This window comes from Diplotaxodon limnothrissa, linkage group LG7 (genome assembly GCF_057381915.1).
Source record: "Diplotaxodon limnothrissa isolate DT_005_m linkage group LG7, D_limnothrissa_male_GT1.1, whole genome shotgun sequence".
NCBI lineage: Eukaryota > Metazoa > Chordata > Actinopteri > Cichliformes > Cichlidae > Diplotaxodon > Diplotaxodon limnothrissa.
Window position 1 is genome coordinate 57,441,495 of NC_140602.1, and position 20,166 is coordinate 57,461,660.

General features: G+C 40.1%; 1 protein-coding gene across 1 annotated transcript; it reads left to right on the forward strand.

Moving 5' to 3' along the window:
- The first annotated feature begins 1,478 nt into the window (after positions 1–1,478).
- Positions 1,479–17,893, forward strand: lin54 (lin-54 DREAM MuvB core complex component). The gene is made up of 14 exons (XM_085358513.1): positions 1,479–1,576; positions 3,512–4,284; positions 6,939–7,050; positions 7,193–7,323; positions 10,131–10,286; positions 12,174–12,366; positions 12,462–12,535; positions 12,620–12,817; positions 13,735–13,826; positions 14,006–14,077; positions 15,365–15,467; positions 15,559–15,696; positions 15,794–15,996; positions 16,841–17,893. Exons 2-14 carry the CDS (start codon positions 3,541–3,543, stop codon positions 17,040–17,042), a joined length of 2,418 nt encoding a protein of 805 aa, XP_085214639.1. The 5' UTR covers positions 1,479–1,576; positions 3,512–3,540; the 3' UTR covers positions 17,043–17,893.
- The last annotated feature ends 2,273 nt before the right edge of the window (positions 17,894–20,166 follow it).

Here is a 20,166-nt window from a genome sequence, read left to right on the forward strand (position 1 = left end):
CCTTCACTGGCTTCCTGTTAAATCCAGAATCCCATTTAAATTCTACACCTCACATACAAGGTATTGAATAATCAAGCCCTATCTTATCTTAAAGACCTCATAATACCATATCACCCTAACAAAGAATTTCTCGCACGAGTTGCTGGCTTACTTGTGTTTCCTAGAGCATTTATAAGTAAAATGGAAAGCAGAGCCTTCAGCTTTCAGGCCCCTCTTCTGAGAAACCAGCTACCAGATTGCATTCAGGAGACAGACACCCTCTCTACTTTTATGAATAGCATTTCCTTATCACTTACTTCTTCTTACTTTCTGTGTATTTATACACCACTTTACATATAATCATTAGTTACAGCCAATCTCTGGTGGACTTCCACAGCATGCCTTTTGCCTTGTCTCTCTCTCTGCTCTCTTCTCTTTCAACACACTCCAAACCAGTTGTAGTGGATGGCTGCCCCTGTACCCTCTGGCACGTTCTTCCTGTTAAAAAGGAGTTTTTCCTTTCCACTGTTTCCAAGTGTTTGTTCTTAGGGATTAATTTGACTGTCTGGGTTTTCTTTTTATTACTTTTTAAATGCTATGTAAATAAAATTGAATTGAGCTGACATTTTTTATCAAACCAGTCAAAAGTATGTGTAAAGTTTAAGTAAAATATAACTAAAATATATAGCCTAACTAAATAATGTTGAATAATAGTAATAGTAATAAAATAGATACAACACCAGAGGCCAAGTTATATACAAGTGGTATCAGTTAAAAACTAAATATCTATATTCAACATCAGTCAAAAAGTATATAAGTATATGCAAAATACATAAAGAAATGTCTGATGTATCGACTTTTGTACAAGAAAAAGTTAGCACCTTAAGAGCTCAATGACTATCAATTTGACCTCATGTCCCTTATGATGAATGTACTGGAGAGACTACGCTGGCCTACCTAAGACCTTAGGCGAAAACATCTCTTGACACTCTGTAGTATGCAAGCAGCTCAAATCTGGGATTGAATCATGCAGTACTCTCCCTGGTGAAGACATTTTACTCCCATCTTGGCAGTAAAAACTGCAGGTTGAAGTCTATCTTGTCTGTTTTTCTGAAGTGCATTTCATGTGTTTTACCACTCTTATAGTAAGAGAAACTACAGGACATGTAAGTAAACATGTCCACCATCTTATTATTTATTGACTACCTGACAGTGGTACGTGAGACTGGGCACTTAGTGAGGCTACTGGGTAGTGCTCTGTCAGATTTCGGTAAATATCCAGCACACGAGCTCCAAGGCTGACTGTGTTGTTTGTTTTTTTATTAACTAATAATAGTTTTTATTTTCAAAAAAATATTTTGTAAAAAAAGAAGAAGAAGAAAAAAAAGCATTAAATAGTTTTGTAGAAACAGTCATAACTTTGATAATGCAATTGTGCTGTAGCTTTAAGTGTTACGTCAGTGTTTCGTATCGCATGGAGGGCGTGGCCGGCCTGTGAAATGTCAGGGAGGAATGGCGCTCGGCGCGGTATTTTGAACAATCGTCTTTTCCTTTCCTCCCTTTTATCTGGAAACGCTGCTTAGCTTAAAAAATTGGGGTAAGCATGACTATGCAATGGCCCTTTCTAGTATTTAACACACCATATTCAACATAAAGACTCACATTAAAGAATGTATTCAATGTTGAGATATAATGTTGTGCTAGCTAGCTCGGGTTAGCAAGCTCTGCAAGTTTGCTAGTACAGTTGTTCTGCCCGCTGGGCTGTCTAGATGAGACTGCTGTTGCTGTCTTTGATGATAACGATATTTAAGGATACACTCTGGTGAAAAAGCAGCATAATATTCCCAGGATTTGGTTTGGCAGAGTATTTTCAGCGCTGAAGGAAAGTTTCTCGTGCACAAAACTGGGACTTTAATAACATGGTGTAAATATCATGTGAGCCGGCCGCTAAGTTTACTTACTGCAACGGCAAATGAAAAGTAAAAGCTAAGTTAGCTGCACATCGAGTTGTTTTGACATACTGGCGAAACGTCTAAAGGATCATAGATATTTTTATATGTATGTAAAATATTAGAAGGCATAAGTCAGCAGTTGCATTTGCTGTTTGTTGGTTTCATATTACTTTAGCTGTTGACCCCGTAACATTCTTGGAATTTACGCTTTTCTGGTACTATAACTCAGTCAAAATATGACTTTCTTGAGGTTAAACTAAAACATCACTTTGAACTGGTTAGGCCACGCTAACTCCAGCCCTAAAACACAGACTGTAAATGCTGTTAAGGAGATCTATAATAGCAATCGCAATAATTGCATTGTGGAATTAAAATGATGTATTTCCTCCTATGTCAAGTGACAGGAGAAATTATTGAAAGCAAGCATTGTTTACGTTGTCAGAGTCTGCAGAGTTTTGTTGTTGTTATTTGTGGGTTGTTTTTTTTTATTCGCTAGCAGCACCCTGTTAACATCAAGTCTTATCTTGATTGTTTAGTTATGCTTGTTTTGCAGTGAACTGTCAGTGTAAGTGTTTCTGCTTGTTACCAATATTTATAAACGCTTCCCCTCAGCATAGCTTAGCGTTAGCCGGGCAGCTAACTAAGCTGATGACGAGGTAAAAATGGCGGATCTTTCGAAATCCAACCCCGGCCTGAAATAGTAACGCAGCCAGCAAAACAGCTTGTCGCTTTTTTTTCTCGCTCTTTGCCCCAGTCAGGACCACTTCTGGGCATTTTTAAAATAAACGAGTGCAACTCAGCACAGTTTTCTTTTGATGGCTTTCACCTGGGGACGTGAAGAGATTCAGCTCAGTCAGCTCTGCGTGTGAATGTGGTATGCAGTGGGTAGGGTTCATATGTGCGTTTCGGTGGCTTAATGTTGAGTAGAGTGCAGCAGGACAAAGATACGGCAGAGATGATCGTTGCGGCCTAGCATCAGCTGTCTGCTTCAGTCAAAATCAGCACAAGTCAAACGTTACTCATTCCCACCTCCTTATTTATTACATCTCACGTAATTACTGAAGTGATTTACAGGTAAAGTTATGACAATCTGGCACTTCTACTGCACCTACATGGCTAGCTCGCTAGCTTGAACTATCTTGCTCTATATTCTCAGCACAGCTTTTAGCTGTCTGTCTGTATTATAATCCAGTTATGTATATTGTATAAATGAGTAGAGGAATACATTTTTTTAATGAATTGCAAACACTGACTGCAATTAAATGCAACAGCTCTCTAAAATGATGAATGTATATCCTCAGAATTTTAAAATTGTATTATCTTTGTCTGTCTCTCCCTGTTCATGGTGTATCTAGTGTAGTAAATGTAAGCTTCTAGGTCTTTCAAATAATATAAAAGTGATCAAATACAACAGAAAACCCTCCTGCCTAATATAATAGCCAGAAAAACAGATTTGACCTGCTGGAGTTTGAACATGTGTGCCTGTATTATAAGTTAAACTGACAGTGGTGTTAATGTAGTGGCTTACTAGTGTTTGTGATGTATTTTGCAATGACAATTAAATTGTATTGGTTTTTCAGGATTAACAGAAAGCTGAGAGTTTGCAAGCATGGATGTAGTGTCACCAGAGCTCAACAGCCTCCTCCCAGATGAGATCATGGATACTGAGGATATAGAGGATGTTCCTCACTCTCAACCTGGCACCACTGCAGTCCACTCAGAGCCCAGTGATGATGCATCGGTCCCAATGGAAACTGATACACCCGTGGCTTCAGAGAACGTGAGCCTCTGTTCAGATGCCGTTTTAACCGAACCCACTAAGGCTATGACCACCTCCACGGCCACAGACTCCATGCTTAGTGCCAGCCCCAGAAGTCCGCCTCCTGTCTCAAATTCCAGCACATCGTCTCCTCTTCTTACCATCAAACCAGCCTTGGCTACTTCGACAACCACAACCAAAACCACAGACAGTGTTACTGGAACTAGTGTGACTACAAGTGGATTACAGAAGCTCACAACTCCATTTACAATCTCTCCTGCAAATCGCCAGATTATTCTCAATAAGGTGGCTTCTCAAGCCTCAGAAGCAGCAAAGTCTGCAGGTAATCCACCCCAGGTCATCAAGCAGGATGGACAGAAACTTTTGGTTACAGCTATAGGAAAATCGGGGCAGCCTATAGTGCTTCAGTTACCCCACACAGGCAGCAAGCCTGGCATTTCACAGACTGCCGGAGACACCAAGTCTCAAGCGCCGCAGTTTAAAGTGGTGACTATAGGTGGGAGGTCAGACCTGAAGCCAGTGGTGGGCAACCAGGTGACCACATTACAGACCCAGCAGCTGAAGACTGTCCAGGTAACAATAACCTTTTGTATTATTAATACATTTTTACAAAAATATTGCTTGTCATGTTCCACATGTTACTGTTAAATTAAACATAATTACTACTGTAAATGATTGCCTCAATATTAATTGAACATACTGTGTACAAAGTTTTTCAAGTTATTAGATAAGATCTGCTTTGACCTTGATCTAGGCTGCCAGTAAATGTAAGCTAACAACAGTGTACTGACTAAGTACAGTTTGGTGTTTCAGAGAAGATGGAGTGGGACTGTGTCTCAGTAACCACTAGAACCACTAGGAATCTAGTGTGGAACTATAACGCGCAGAGCTCAATTAAATGTTATTTATACAATTCCAGTCACCTCAAGGGACTTTCTATTGCAAGTTAAAGGCTTCTACAGCATTAGTGAGAGAATCCTGATGACATGATGATCACTTAGCACATGACAATGGTAAAGTAGAAAGTCTTTTTCTGAATAGAAAGAACCTGCTGGTAGAACCAGGCTCATGGAAAGCCTAATATGGGCTTTGACTGGTTGGGAGATGAAGGGAAGAGAAGATAAAAAAAAAAAAAAAAAAGGAGCATAGAGAGAGAACCACTTTGGTGAAGATTAAGAGGTTCATCCATGTAGTTTGAATGTGGAATGTAAAGATTCCTTGGTGTTTAGATTTGTAATTTCAGGGTATTTTTTGTTAGGATCTGGTTAAAACCTCTTGGCAGGGGGTGGGAGTTGTCTGACTCATAAAGTACAGACGTAACAGGTTTACATTACAGGTTACAAACAAATTGGTAAATCTCCCCATTCAACTGTTCTTCGCCTGTCTGGACGTTGTTTAAATGAGCAGTTCTCATATTTGGATTAAAAATTGTTACGAGTGACTGTTTCACTCTGTGTATAAGGGGTAGAGCAAGCATATACACTCGGGCATGTTTGTTTGGGAGTTTTTATCCTCTTAAATAATTAAAAAATTTGTAGGGAAACAAGCACACTCACACTCAGGGTTTAGATGAACATTATTAGTGCGCTATTTATTTAAGAACTGAAGTCAGATCATCTTAACAAGCATAAAAATAATATTTTTGTCTAAAATCATAGTTCAGAAGAGAAGGAAATGTATATCCTCTTTTTATCCTACATGTAGGAGAATGATTGCAATAATTTACCCCCAGTAAGATATTCAGATTTAAATATGTTTTTTTTTTAAAAAGCCACCGATGTTGCTGTGAAATGAATACCTCAGCTGGCCTGTCTGGCTGCATAAAGTCATGTTGCAGAAGTGCTGACATTGTGTGTACATTGGAAAAAAAAAAAAGTGTCATAATTTCACAGTTGCTATATCAGAGCACTGACAAAGAATTGTCTTAATACTGCACTAGGGCTGCCACGATTTGTCGACTAGTCACGATTACGTCGACTATCAAAATCGTCGACGACTGATTTAATAGTCGACGCGTCGTTTGAAGCTTTGTAAGATCCCAAAAGACGCAGGAATAAGTAGCAGGATTTAAGAGTGTAATAACGGACTGAAACAGAAGATGGCAGCACTGCATGTACAAGGATGCCAGCTGCCGTTAAACCCCGAAGAAGAATAAGAATAAGAAGCAGCAGCTGTGTCCCAGAATTCATAGCGCGGCCCAGCTTAGTTTCCAACAATGGCGGCAGCTAGTTAGTTTTAATATTACTCTTATTATTCTTTCTGGGTCACAAAATAAACGTTTAACATATTTTCAGGCGAGAATGTAGCTGTGTAAACCTCAAATATCGGCTCAGTTTATCAGGACACCACATATTTTCAAAAGCGCTCCGACGTTTTCGGAGACGTCTGTTACCCACTAGCTCGATAGCTAGCCGGGGGCTAGGTCACTAGCGCGGTGAGAACACCGACTCCCGGCAAATTGTTTTCAAACCCACCGCCGTCTTTCGCTACTCAGGTTAAATATATGAGTCACTTAGATAAATTAAAAATGTTGTTGTTTGGCTTTTTTTTTTTTTGTATTTTATTTGTTCCTGAGTAAATCGGTTTGTCTGAGATTAAAGTTATAGTTTTTACACAGCTGAATAAACGTCAAGCAGACAGCTGATTATCAGAAGTGTGAGATGCTGGAGAATATACTCCTTGTCCTGTTATATTTTAGATAGCAAGGAGTTTATTAAACTTCACCGAAACAATCTGCAAATTTCATTAAAATTGAATAAACTATCATCTTGTCTTTATTTTTAGTTAGCACCTTAAAAGCTTAAAGCTGTAAGCTAATGATAGTTATATAAGAGCAGATGCTGCTGGTGCAATAAGCTGTAGTTTTATGTCCAGTGGATGATGATCTGATTAGTCGACTAATCGCATAAATAATCGGTGACTAGTCGACTATCAAAATAATCGTTTGTGGCAGCCCTATACTGCACATTGACCAGCTCAGTATGTAATCTTACAATATCACTGATGACCTTTTTCCCTACGAATATAAATTCAGTTATCACCCTCATAAATCCAGTATCAATTAAGTTGTACAACTAGAGCTCAGGTATCAACATCAGTATCAGTAAATGAAAATGCAACAGAACTGACCAAGCTAGGACACGCCAGTAGTCGTCATCTGCAGAAAGAGGCAATGTTTGGATATTGAATGAATACGTTTAAACATTTCTGGCTAATTGTCTTTTCAGATTGCCAAGAAGACACCAGCATCCTCAGCTGCACCGATCAAGTTTATCATCACAAAAACTGTTAACAGCAAAGGTATAAGTGCCCAGACATCAATGCCTCCTGTGATCACAGGTAAGTCTAAGTAATAACTTTTTGAGACTATTTTGTTGTTTCAGTTTTTAAATAATTATCAAACCACATAGTTTATTGCTGTTTGTTTTCTAATTATGTTGTAATTAGCTTTGTCATTAAACCTTGCACTGTCTGTTCATAGGACGGGTTCTGACCCAGAGTTCACCAGTGATGCCCCCGAGGACCATTACTCTCTCTGAGCCCCACAACACTAATTTACAAAGTATCCCTGGCAAAAAGATTGCCATTTCCCCTCTCAAGACTCCCAGCAAGGTGATATTATATTTTTCTATATTTACTTTAACTGAATATGATCAAGTGGCTAGAGACTAAAACTAATAAGTCTATAGTTTAATTGTCACATAATTACAACCTGTTACTGCAGGTAAAGCACGAGTGTAATAAATCACCTCGAAACCCCCTGCAATGTTTACTCAAAAATGTTTGGAATCACAATGATATAATAATGGTACTTTGATCAGAGAAGGATGTTTGCTAGCCATTCTTCTTTAAGGGCTTATCTGTTTACCCTCAGTTCAATTGAGAACCAAAGACCTTAGTGTAAAACACTTTTCAAAATATTAAAACATTTAATAACACTTTGAAAACACATCAGATCTTAACTGGAAAAAAAATCATGCTGAAGACCCACTGTCAGACCAGGTAGAGAGTATTTTGTATGGGCCCCTACATGCTTGCATTCATGACTGACAACATTGAGGAATTAACCATAATGAGACGATAGATGGTATACTGGTTGATATCATCTTAGATGTGAACCAGTGCATCACTGAGCTCCTGGAAAGGAGGCAACATCGGATGGACAGAAACGTGATGTCCCAGAGATGCTCTGTTGATTTCAGGCGAGGATGGGGTCTAGTTAATGGTATCAGGGTATTGTCTGACAGTGGGTCTGGGGATTTTCTCCCAGTATGTAGTCACACTCAGGGTGTGATGCCTAGCCTGTAGAGGTTTGTGCGTCCCTCCATTCCTTCTCAGACCATCACTGGGCCACTACCAAACTATGCTGAATGATGTTATTGGCAGCACAATGTTCTCCATGGCTTCTCCAGACCCTTTCACATCTGTCACATGAGCTCAGGGTGTTCTCACCTGTGAAAAGCACAGGATGCCAGTGCTGGACCTGCCAATTCTGGTATTCTATGGCAGTCGGGCTTCATGATGCCAGGCAGAGAGCACAGAGGCAGAGTAACTGCCTGTCAGTGGCCTCCATCCAATTTGGTTGCACATGTGACCTAATTTCTCAATGGTGCAACTTAAAAAAAATCATAGGTCACACCGGTATGACCAGCCGTTTGAGTGGGGGGGGAGAGAGTCTTTGCAACTCTGAAAGCCTTCGTGTGGTCAACAACAGACATGTTATGCCCATATCGTGGTCTAAACCAATTAGAGAGAGAGATACTCAGTTAGAGGCGGGACCTCTCTGATTGGCCGTGGTCCAGATATTCCTGTAGGCCTACGTTTGAAAGTGCAGGCAGATAGAGAGAGAGAGAGAGAGAGAGAGAGAGGTGCGTAGCCTAGGCCTGATAGTGGATGTAGCTGTGGGTAATGAGAAAAGATAAAAAGATAACTTTTTTGTTAAGTTAAGGCCTGATCTGTTGAAATTCATAGCCAGTGCTCTGACAACCTCTCAGGTTACGTCTAACACTGGTCCAGAGACGGCATCGACCTCTGAGCCAGAGCACACTGAAAGTAAAAGGGGGAAAGTGCATACATTTCGAAGAGAGTGGCTTGACCAGTTTTCCTGGCTAAGATACAGTAAAGCTGCCAACATTATGCACTGCATTTACTGTCGTGCGTGTAGAAAGACCATGCCCGGCAATACTGCATTTGTGACTGGTGCAAATACATTTCGAATTGAAACGCTGAAAAAGCACAGTGTATCTAGAAAACACATTATATGACACAATATAAATGCACTGCCCAAGTGTCCCCTCTCTCCACTGCCTTTCAGCGGCAGGCAGCAGCAAACAGGTCATCAGAGGAGGCCAAATGATGATTAAGTTTAACAGTGCCTACAATATTGCAAAGAAGAATTTCCATTCTCTAAGTTGAAGTCCGAAATAATTCTTCACAAGAAAAATGGCTTGAACGTCAACTCCACATACAGTAATGATGTCACGTGCGCCCAGTTTTTGTGAACCTAACTTTTGTGCTGATGCACAGGCGCACCAATGCAACCATGGCGAAAAGTTAGTCTAGAGCCCTGGGGTATTATCGTCACCCTACTGGGCAGGGGGGTGGCATGGACACCTACATTTGTGAATGGGATAACGTAGACACTTCAAGTTAATACTATAGGTGTATGTACTAAAAATCTCAGAAGAGTTCAAATCTCAGTGACTTTGACCTTAAGGTCAAAGGTGAAGTTTTATGAAAATCTTGTGACTGCGTAAACTGGAGAATAAAATTACGTAGAATTTTGAAATTGATCCCATAGGTTTGTCTGCTAGGAAGCTGAGAGGTAGCGTTGGTGGTTGGGCCGATACTGTTGTTTAAAATAACAATTTGATTGTCTTTGTTTTTTGGAAATGTAGTTATTAAAAATGCAGTAGATGTATTCACACTCTTTGAATATTTAGACAGCCCACAACGGATTGATGTGTCACAGTACATAAACATCAGCCTCTGGCACTAGTAATCATCATCGTATTTGCAGACAGGAGTTTATATTGTATTATATTATATTATATTATATTATATTTAGTGCTGTCAGTGTTAATCTCGTTAAAATGACGAGTTATCGCGAATCGCCCTGTGCGTGGGGCTGGACGGCGTTAACGAGCTAACCGTGCTCACGCGTTGATGCTGTGTAGCCCCACGCACAGAGCGATTCATGAGATTAACACTGACAGCACTAATTATATTAGATATTTCTTTCACTCCTACTAATTAATGAATATGTATACATAGTGTTTGCAATTGACTTGTTATAGAATGTTGGTTTATGTGACATTCCTGTTACCATACGTAATGGCAGCTATATTGCCATCCAACTCGGGTCTTTGTTTAATCAGGTGAAATTTTCACAGCTCATGCCGCTTGTCTGTTCCTGCCAGGTGACTGTGGTGTCTGTGGCTTCCCCGACCTCCGGTGCTTCTCAGAAGTCTGTAGCACTGCCTGTGAATGTAGCACTTGGCCAGCAGATCCTGACAGTCCAGCAGTCAACATCTGTATCTCCAGTCAAGGTGGCCACTAGCCAATCAACAACGCAGGTAACATGAAAGCACAGAACAGTCAGTTGTAGTTGATACCATTTGATCTGAGGGGAGAAAAGGAATTTAAAAAAAAAAAAAAAACGTATTCACCTTGTTTGTACATAAGTGTCATTTCAGCTCCGTATGAGAGTCAAGGAGTTGCAGCATACTGCTGTGATGTGCAGTCATGCTATTTTCCTCCTCTCTTCTTTCTTGCTCTTGAGTGCACCTCATTTTACTGCTACACACAAACAGGCCGCATTTAGGATTGAGCTGACAGGAAGCAGGTGAAGACGGAGACAACTCACTGTTACTGCAAGTGCAGTTTTACAAAAACAGAACAAAACCTCCCAAACTTCCAAATAAGCATTACACTGATGAATGAAAACAAACATGGAGCAAACATGCAGTTAAAAGCTGTGGAAAGATAAAAATAGAGTGAAATGGCTTCTTCTGTGCTATGTTAGCTCTTGAAATAATAATTGCTGCTGTGTAGTGAACACAGAAAGGAAGTGAATAGATTTAATCACTTATATCCGATCCAACCTTTTTGGGTCAAAATGGAGGAAATCCGTTCCAAATATCAGATTGATACATCTGCAGTTGGTGGGATTGTTGTTTATAGTCTGACACAGTTTGTAGTAAACAGACTGCTCATTACTCAAAATGACTGGCTCAGTTGTGCACTGCATGCTTTGATTTAAAAAAAAAAAAAAAATATTTCTCTCAAATTTGTACCATTATGGAAATATTTCACTTTTTCTGGTAATAAAGTTCCATCTGTGAATCTCCACCTTATCGTGGTAGAGCAGCGGTCCCCAACCTTTTTTGCGCCACGGACCGGTTTATGACCGACAATATTTTCACTGACCGGCCTTTAAGGTGTCGCGGATAAATACAACAAAATAGAACTAGTACCGGTACCGAAAAAAAGATTTATTCATAACACATGTGAAAAGACCCAGGAAAACCGAGTTAACGATAAAAACGATAACAAAATAACGCTGAAAACTGATTAAAAACCCTGAAAACCATACATTTCACACCTGAGCCTCAACTCTCGCGGCCCGGTACCAAACGACTCACGGACCGGTACCTGTCCGAGGCCCGGGGGTTGGGAACCGGTGTGGTAGAGGATTCGCGTGGCCCAGGGATCCCAGCAGCTATGTTATTGGGTGGTCTTTCGCCCCCTGGCAGGATCTCCCAAGGCAAATTGGTCCTGGGTGAGGGACCAGACAACGGGCAATTCAAAAACCCCTATGAGTGAAACTGAGGAGGGTGCCCGAGGGCGAGCGCCTGTACATTGGAGTCCGGTTTTTCCCACTGCAATTTCTAGAGAAACTGAATTTTCTTCTTTGTATATAAAACAATAAGTTGTGCAGTTGTTTTTGTTCAACTGTCTGCATTGCTAAAGCCATGGCCATCTGATGCAGAAAAGGCAGGACAGACCGTGTCATGTTTATCTCAGTGCACTATGTGGGGCACCAATGATGATGACTTACTTCGCATGTAAATTTTACCTCCATAGCAATATACATTTTTGCCAGAAATAAAATGGTTGTGTAAGATTGTTTCCAAGCAGATAGAAAGATAATTAATACTCAAAACAATTAAATGTTTTCATGTGACCACCTGCCCCAACTATGATATAAGATTGTTTTTATGCATTTTACATGTATAACAATAGATCAGCATTTGGGGAGCTTAATCCTGGCCTGCAAAAAAGAAACTGAAGTGCACTTTGAAGATTGTATTGCCAGTAAAACGGGCAGCTCTTAACAAACTGTTTTCAGGATGAGGTTCTTTAGGTTTTGTTGTTGTTGTTGTTTGTTTTGTTTTGTTTTTAAATTTTCTCTTCTATTACTGGCTTCAGTCTGTTTCTCCGTTTGATGTGAATGTTTTCAGAACATTAAACCTGTGGCTGTTGGAGGAGTGGGAGGTTCCCAGTTTAAAACAATCATACCCCTGGCCACCCAGCCCAACGTGCAGCAGATCCAGGTGCCTGGCAGCAGGTTCCACTACGTTCGCCTCGTCACAGCAACGACAGCGAGCAGCACAGGACAGCCCAGTGGTCCCAGTACCAGCTCTATACAGACAGGTGACCTATGAACTTGTTTTGTTTCCTCTGCTAACAAATACAGGCAGCACTTAGTAATTGCGCTGTACCAACTCGTGATGGTGCTTATCCCACAGCTAAACCTATGGTGGTCAGTACAGCAGCGGTCAGGATGTCTGTCCCAGTTGTCCCAGCACAGACCATAAAACAGGTAACCTGGGTATCCAAGTTCATTCAAAGAGAACTTTCTCTGAAATGTCCCTTGAGCTGCATTCATGGTTTTTATTCCCCGTAGGTGGCACCTAAGCCCTTAACATCAGGACCACAAGTAGTAACCACCACTCAGACTCAGCAACGTTTGATCATGCCTGCGACTCCACTACCCCAAATCCAGCCCAACTTCACCAACCTCCCTCCAGGCACCGTCCTGACACCAGCTCCAGGAGGAGGGAATGTGGGTTATGCGGTTGTGCCAGCACAATATGTCACACAGGTTAGCGAATTATCTTTGTGTGCTTTTTGGTTTGACGGGTTTTTTTTTTTTTTTTTATAATTCAAGTATTTATTAGATTTTGCATTTTATAACAGCAAATACAGAGATGCAGCAACCAAAAGCAAGAAGCAAACAAACAAAAACAAACAAACAATTTTTTTTAAAATAAATAAATAAAAACAAAAAAACCCCACAACAAAACAAAACAAGTGAGGTTTTAACATATGTTGTATTAAGCTCAAATGTCCAAGTCAGGTAGACATGTAGGTGCAAAAATTGTCCCACTGTTCCAGCGCGGCTTCCGTCACATGATGTATTTTTCCCAGCATCTTTTCGCATGCAACATTCCCAATCATTCTGTCTTTCCACATTTTAAGCATTGGAGTATGGGAGTCCTTCCAGTGTTCCAAAATGACACGGGTACATGTTACCAATGCAGTACTTAACACTCTAAACTGGTGTTTATTTAATTGCAGCACCTCTCCTTTGTCTCCTAGTAAACATAATTTAGGTGATCTGGGTAGGTTACAAAGTGTCCACCCCTGCAAATAATTCAGTACAGTGTTCCAAACTGGAAAAACCAGCGGGCATTCCCAGAGTACATGTATCAGAGTACCTTTGGCTTGTTGGCATTTCCAACACAAGTCATCTCTACCAATCCCCATTCTATACAGCCTTGAAGGAGTATAATAGTATCTGTTAAGAATTTTGTATTGAATAAATTTCCCCCTGGCTTCCCTAATGTATAATCCATTGTTCGACAATATAGAATCCCATGTACCTTCATCCATTGTACGCCCTGGTTTGAAGGGTTTTTTTGTTTTGTTTTGGGTTTTGTTTTTTTGTTTTTTGTTTTTAAAAGATTGATTTCCTTTTCCTGAGTGAGTTTCAATATCGTGTTTCTGCTTTTCTCATAGATCCAGCAGCCACCATTTGTGACACTTGCCAGCAGCTCTAGTTTTTCTGCATCCACTGGTATCCAGACTCAGGCCAGATTGCCTCTTAATGGGTAAGAAATGGTAGAAGCCATCTTACTATGACTTTTGTTTTTATATATATTGCATTGAAAGACCAACTAAATGATATCTGTTCTATTTAAAAAGATGTTTACCAAAATATTAAAGTGATTTTCTTCATTTGTTCTCGTGACTGTCTATAGTTTAATCTAATTAATGTTCATTGGTTCAGTTTGTCAGCAGCAGAAACAACCTCAAGACCAAGAAAACCATGTAACTGTACCAAGTCACAGTGCCTCAAACTGTAAGTGTAACGGTCACTGATAATGTTTATCCATTGGATAAATCTGTCCAGGTGTAGCTCAATAATTAATACATGTTTGTATACAAACTATATGTTTGTAATTTCAGCTGAATATTTTGTAAAGTCATCTGTGACATTATATTTTAGCTTTTTGTCTCTGAGTCAGAAAGAAGAAACCAAGTTCCTGTTTACGCTCCATAAATATTGATGCATATTTTTAATATTGTAAATATTTTTTTGCTCATCTGGCAGAGGGACAAGTCTCTTTCTTAAAAAACATTAAGACAAAAGTTCAGTGGACTTGAGCTTAATTTGATTTGTTGGTCAAAGTAGGGCTGGGTTTTTATTAATGAACCTGTAGAAGGATTATCAGTTGCCTGCAGCTGCCTTTGTCTCCAGATTGCTCAGGTTCTCTAACCTGGTATGCTTTCAGTATTTGTGACAGTTGGCTTTCTGCGTTGGCTCTCTCTTGTCTGCTTCCAGCTGCTGTGTAGGTCTCCTGAGGCTCACAAGCCCACTGCCACTTGCGGCTAGCTGTGTCCTTACCTGCACCCACAGCCGTCTTACAGTGGAGGCCAAAGGCTGGCAGGGAATCACGTGTGCCCTTGCAAAATGAGATTTATGGTCATAAACACCCCATGGTGTTTTTAACCCTCATTGTATTTAAAGTTCAATAAAATCTCAGTTCAGTGACTTTATTATGTTTACTTTAAGGAATAATCATTGTTAATAATATAGATAACAGTAATCAGTATTATTATGTTTGCACTAATCTAGCAGCTTGCAGTCATATTAATCTCATACAAATGCCTGGGTAAAACTCTAAATTCATGACCTTTATTTCCAGGAGGTCAAAGAACAACTTTGCTATGAAATCGCCATGGTAAATGATAAATGGACTGGTATTTATGGTTTTTATAAGTGCTTTATACAACATGCCTAATTCACCCTTTCACACAAGCACTTCTTTCTACACCTAAGTGCTCTCTGATGTGTTTCTTATTAACACTTGGAGCATAACTTGGGGTTCAGTATCTTGCCTAAGGATACTTTGGCATGCAGACTGGAGCAGCAAGAGATTTAACAAACAAACTTCCAATTAGCTGACCTGCTTAGCTGGTAATGGCTAGTTTAAAAAAAATCCTAATACAGTATTATTTTGCGGTGGAAACCATTTTTCCTTTTTATCAGAGTTTAGGAAGCACTGAGAGACTTAATGTTGCTGAATCAAATTACAGTTGACATGGTTTTATTAAATGGTGGGGTTTTTTGTTTGCCTTCCTATAGCTACTGTGACTGTTTTGCAAATGGAGAGTTCTGCAATAACTGTAACTGCAATAACTGCTTCAATAACCTGGAACATGAAACTGAACGTCTCAAAGCTATAAAGGTGAGGCAGAAGTCCACTTTCTGAATTCTGTTTTTGGGCTGAACTGCATCCTGTTTGACTCATAAATTGCTGCACAAACATGTTTTCACAGACTTGTCTGGACCGAAACCCAGAGGCCTTTAAACCTAAAATTGGTAAAGGCAAGGAGGGAGAGTCGGACCGTCGACACAGCAAGGGCTGCAACTGCAAACGCTCAGGCTGCCTGAAGAACTACTGCGAGTGCTACGAGGTAAGCTCTCCAGTTTTCTTTTTTTACAGATGGCGTCACCTCCATTCATTCGTCTCTTATTGGCATTTATTTCCTTCATTTTTGTTTCTCTTCACAGGCGAAGATCATGTGTTCGTCCATTTGTAAATGCATCGGCTGCAAAAACTTTGAGGAGAGCCCGGAGAGGAAGACGCTAATGCATTTGGCAGATGCAGCAGAAGTGAGAGTTCAGCAGCAAACGGCAGCCAAGACCAAACTATCCTCACAGATCTCAGATTTGCTCATGCGGACGACGCCTGTGATTTCAAGTGGAAGTGGCAGGTACCTGAAACACAGTTCACACATTTTTCAACATAAAATCAAATCTGCAAAGAGCTTCTTTTACAGTAAGCATATGATATGTACTTTTGTAGAATCTTTAGCTTTAGCTAAAGTGTTGCACAAGTAAGGGCTGCAGGAGATTGACTGACAGATTGATACAGCATCTGCAGTGATGCGGACACAGTACCGCAAGAATTAGAAATGATCTTCCAGTGAAGGGTGGCTGGACACTCCTTTAGAGAGAGGGTGAGGAGCTCAGTCATTTGGGAGGGACTGGAGTTGCATCTTTTGATGGCTTAAGAAGGCCTTTATGTCACCCTGAAAGAGGTGTCCAGGAAGAGGGAGGTTTGGGTGAATCTGGATCCTGATACTCAGGAGAGATGAGTGAATAAAGCACTTATCTTTTATTTTATTTCAACAATAATGGCTACATCCCAGATACATTGTAAGGAAGTCTTCTTTTCTTGCAAGGACCAACTAATGTCTAGGCATGCACCCTGGGCACCAAACCAATACCAGTGTTAAATTAATAAGCTGTATAGAAGAAGACACTCAGAATCTCTGTCATCTGCAATGCAACATCAAATTTGACCTAAACTACCTAAACTTTAAAACTTTAAGTAGAGACGTACGCGCTTTCAGAAACGGTGCAAAATGTGTGTGTTTCCTGTACAAGCTGCAGGAGTTGTCAGCACATCTATATGAAGCTATGGAGGGGGTCATTAAAACTCACTTGTGTCTGATTGACATGGAGTCTCCACGATCCATCTGCTTACTACTGCTGAGACCAGATAATGATGGCTTTGTTGTCAATACTCAGACTTTTATTTTGCTTTTCCCCCAGGCTCCCGTATACGTTTGTAACAAAGGAAGTGCTTGAAGCAACATGCGAGTGTCTGCTGGAGCAGGCCAAAAAAGCAGAACAGACTCACCAGCCTCAAGTTGAGGCAGAGAGGATGATTCTGGAGGAGTTTGGACACTGCCTCATGAGGATAATCAGCTCGGCAGGGAAAGCCAAATCAGACTGTGCCTCCATCAACTGCTAGGCCGAGGCCTGTAAAGGCTCTCCACCCTTAACCCTCCTACCAGCTGTGGAGGCTAAGAGAATGGATTACTTTTTGCACTCTGTCCTAGACCCCAGGGTTTCTGGCCTGCAGGGAAACAGGTTGTCTCCTTCATCAAAAGGCAGAACAATGAACTGAAGGCAGGCAGATCCCACCCCCACCCCCCTGCCTTAGCCAAGCTGAGGCCAGCTGGAATAATAAAAAACATGGAGCAGTTGTTTGCACTGTTCACCTATGCTAACAGAAGGAGAAATGGACTGACTTTGAAGACGTTACCATACTTGTCCACCTGAGTGTGATGCACACAAATGACTGAACAGGAATACAAATGTTCTTTCACTTGATTTTCTTTTTTTTTCTTCCCCCCCCCCCCCCAAATTTCCCTTCCAAACCTCTATCAAATGTTTCCTTCACATTTGCTCTTCCATTTCACTCTGGGGTTTTTTAGGTTTGTTTTGAGGTTTAAAAAAATGCCTGTAATTTTATGTAATCCGTATATTTGTGCTTTCAGTAGACAAAAAAAGAATATGTATCTTTTGATATTTATTTTCACAGGTATTTGTAATCATTGTCAGCGCTAATATTGTGTGGCTTCAAATGCTACAACATGTTAATTATTAACCAAGGCTAGGCTAAATTGTTTTAATGAGAAATAAGTAGATGCAATCTTTGGTTTTATCCTAAATCCAAATGTAAGATGAATACACACACACACACACACACACACACACAGTACAGAATAGTTGTAACTTGGTTACACTGACAGAGGTTCACATTTTTCCTGGTGCTGTTTTGTTTTCTTAGTTACATGCTTACTGTACATTAAAGACCAATTACACCCACGTGACTTGTTTAGTGTTCTTTCAGATATCTGGACACGATAGCCTGAGTGTTAGTGTTTTCCAGCCCTGTCCACACCTGTGTACCTTTAGACCCTCTGTCTCAGTTTTAGTCTGGCCTAAGCTATAAAGCTGAGACTTGTGAACAAGGGCTGGAAGAGCTGCTTGTTGTGCTTTTAAGTAAACAAATGTGGGCAAAGCTTCTTTTTATGTTTGTTTGTTTTTTTTTCTATTTAGGTTATAAACTTCAAACAGAAAAGTTATTCACGGAGTTCCACGGGAGCACTGTCCCAGTACTGTCAATGAAGCTAGATGACACAAATCAATTAAAATACAGGACACTCTGAGAAACAAGTGTTGTAAAACCCATTTAAAAAGCATTCAGCTGATCCAAAACACTATATCAAGTATGCTAACAGGAAAAGAGATCATATTTCTCTTATATTGTTTTCTCTTTCTTGTTCTGCCTTTGAGCACCATTACAGACCTGCTAGTTCTATTATTTTTCATTAGTTCTCTCATGTACACACTCATATACAGACATGATATATCTGTCAGCATACATTCAAGTAATCACTTCAGTCTGCTGAAGAAGGCTCATTAACCAAAGCATGCTACAGCATCTGCCAAACATGCTGGAGGTGGAAGCATTGCTATGGCAACTCTGTATACCTGCCATTGGAACTAAGTCACTGGTGTATATTGATTATGTGACTGCAGATAGAAGAATTCCTCACTCTCTGCTCAGACTCAGCCAAAACTGACCGGATGGAGTTTCACAGTGTAAATGGATAATTTCTTTGCAAAGAAATGGGCTGTCCTTCAAAGGATAGGTCAGTCGTCTGATCATACAGGTTACTGAAGAAAAAGGGGAAGGCAGAGAGACGTTACTGTGTGCTGTGTTTTTTAAGAAAAAGAAAAGAAGAAATGTCAATTCTAGACTTCAGGCAGTTGTTGACTGCAAAAGATCTTCATGCAACTAAAGAGTCCTTAAATTTGAAATGATGTCAATTTGTCCAATAACCTTTGAACATATAAAAATAGGCAACTTTGCATAGAAATATTTGTAATTCCTAAAAAGTTAGCAGAAAATTGTTTTACAAGTCACTGAATTAAAGCTAAAAGTCTTATTATTAGGTAGACATGGTACATGCAGGTGCGATTACTGAGATAAAACAGTGCAACGTGTCGGATGTGTGAGGCAGAAAGAAAGAAGGTTGAGTAGATTTTAACTGGGTCTATTACAAATATAAAGCAACGGGGGTTATCAAGTTGTATCTCTTTATGTTGATTTTCTGTACCACTTGGTGGCGACAGTCATTGGTGGTGGCAATCCACCACTTCGTTGTTTGACCGTCGAAGAAGAAGAACAGCAAGAAGAAGACACGCAAAGAAGAAAAAGAAGCCGAAGGAGAACCATGAGTGTTGGTGTTGGCGGTCAGTATCATGGCTGGGAAAATAAGGCTCTCAGAGAAAATTAGTTTCTGAAATGCGAATTGTTATATGTACCTTAAATTGCATTAGCTACACCATTCCTCTAGGTTAAATGTGTAGACGGTTTGGGGAGTTAGCTCACTTCTGAACGTGATTTGAAACGAGGTGTGCCATTGAACGTTAGCCCAACTAACCCCTCTGCACGTGTGGAGAGAGACTAGGTTGCAAACTTTGCTGGTTTGGTGAAAAAGTAAAATGTTGATCAAGAGTCGCCGCCAGCAAAATAAGCCAACATTTTCTGAAATTGGAGTAAACGCGTAAAAAAAAATCGGCGCACATCCCATAATTGTAATTCAATTTTTTTTTTTTGCAAAATACAACTGTACGATAATCGTATTTTGCAGGCAACTTATGTTCTGATTCGTGTGCTGGTTTATATAGAAACTAATTGATTTTGTTTTCACAGGTTAGCTGCAGAAAAGTTCCCTTGAAGTGAGCCACGTGTGGATGTGACTTGCATGTATGTATGTCTTCATGCCCAACAACATATTGTGAAATAAATATCCTTCCCAATGATTATACCAATCACTACCCATCTGACCCATTCATATGTCTGGGGAAGATTATACACACGCTTTCAAATGAGGGTGTTATCTTATATTTTCTTAACTAAAGTGCACCTCTACTGTTAAATTTAACAGTTTATTTTATTACTCCGATTGTTTTTACAGGGTTCAACTGCTGAAATGTTTCCCCGAGTTCAGGTGATGTATTGATATAGATGCATAATGACCTGACTGCTTTGCCTTCATGTTACTTTAAATTTGTTGTCA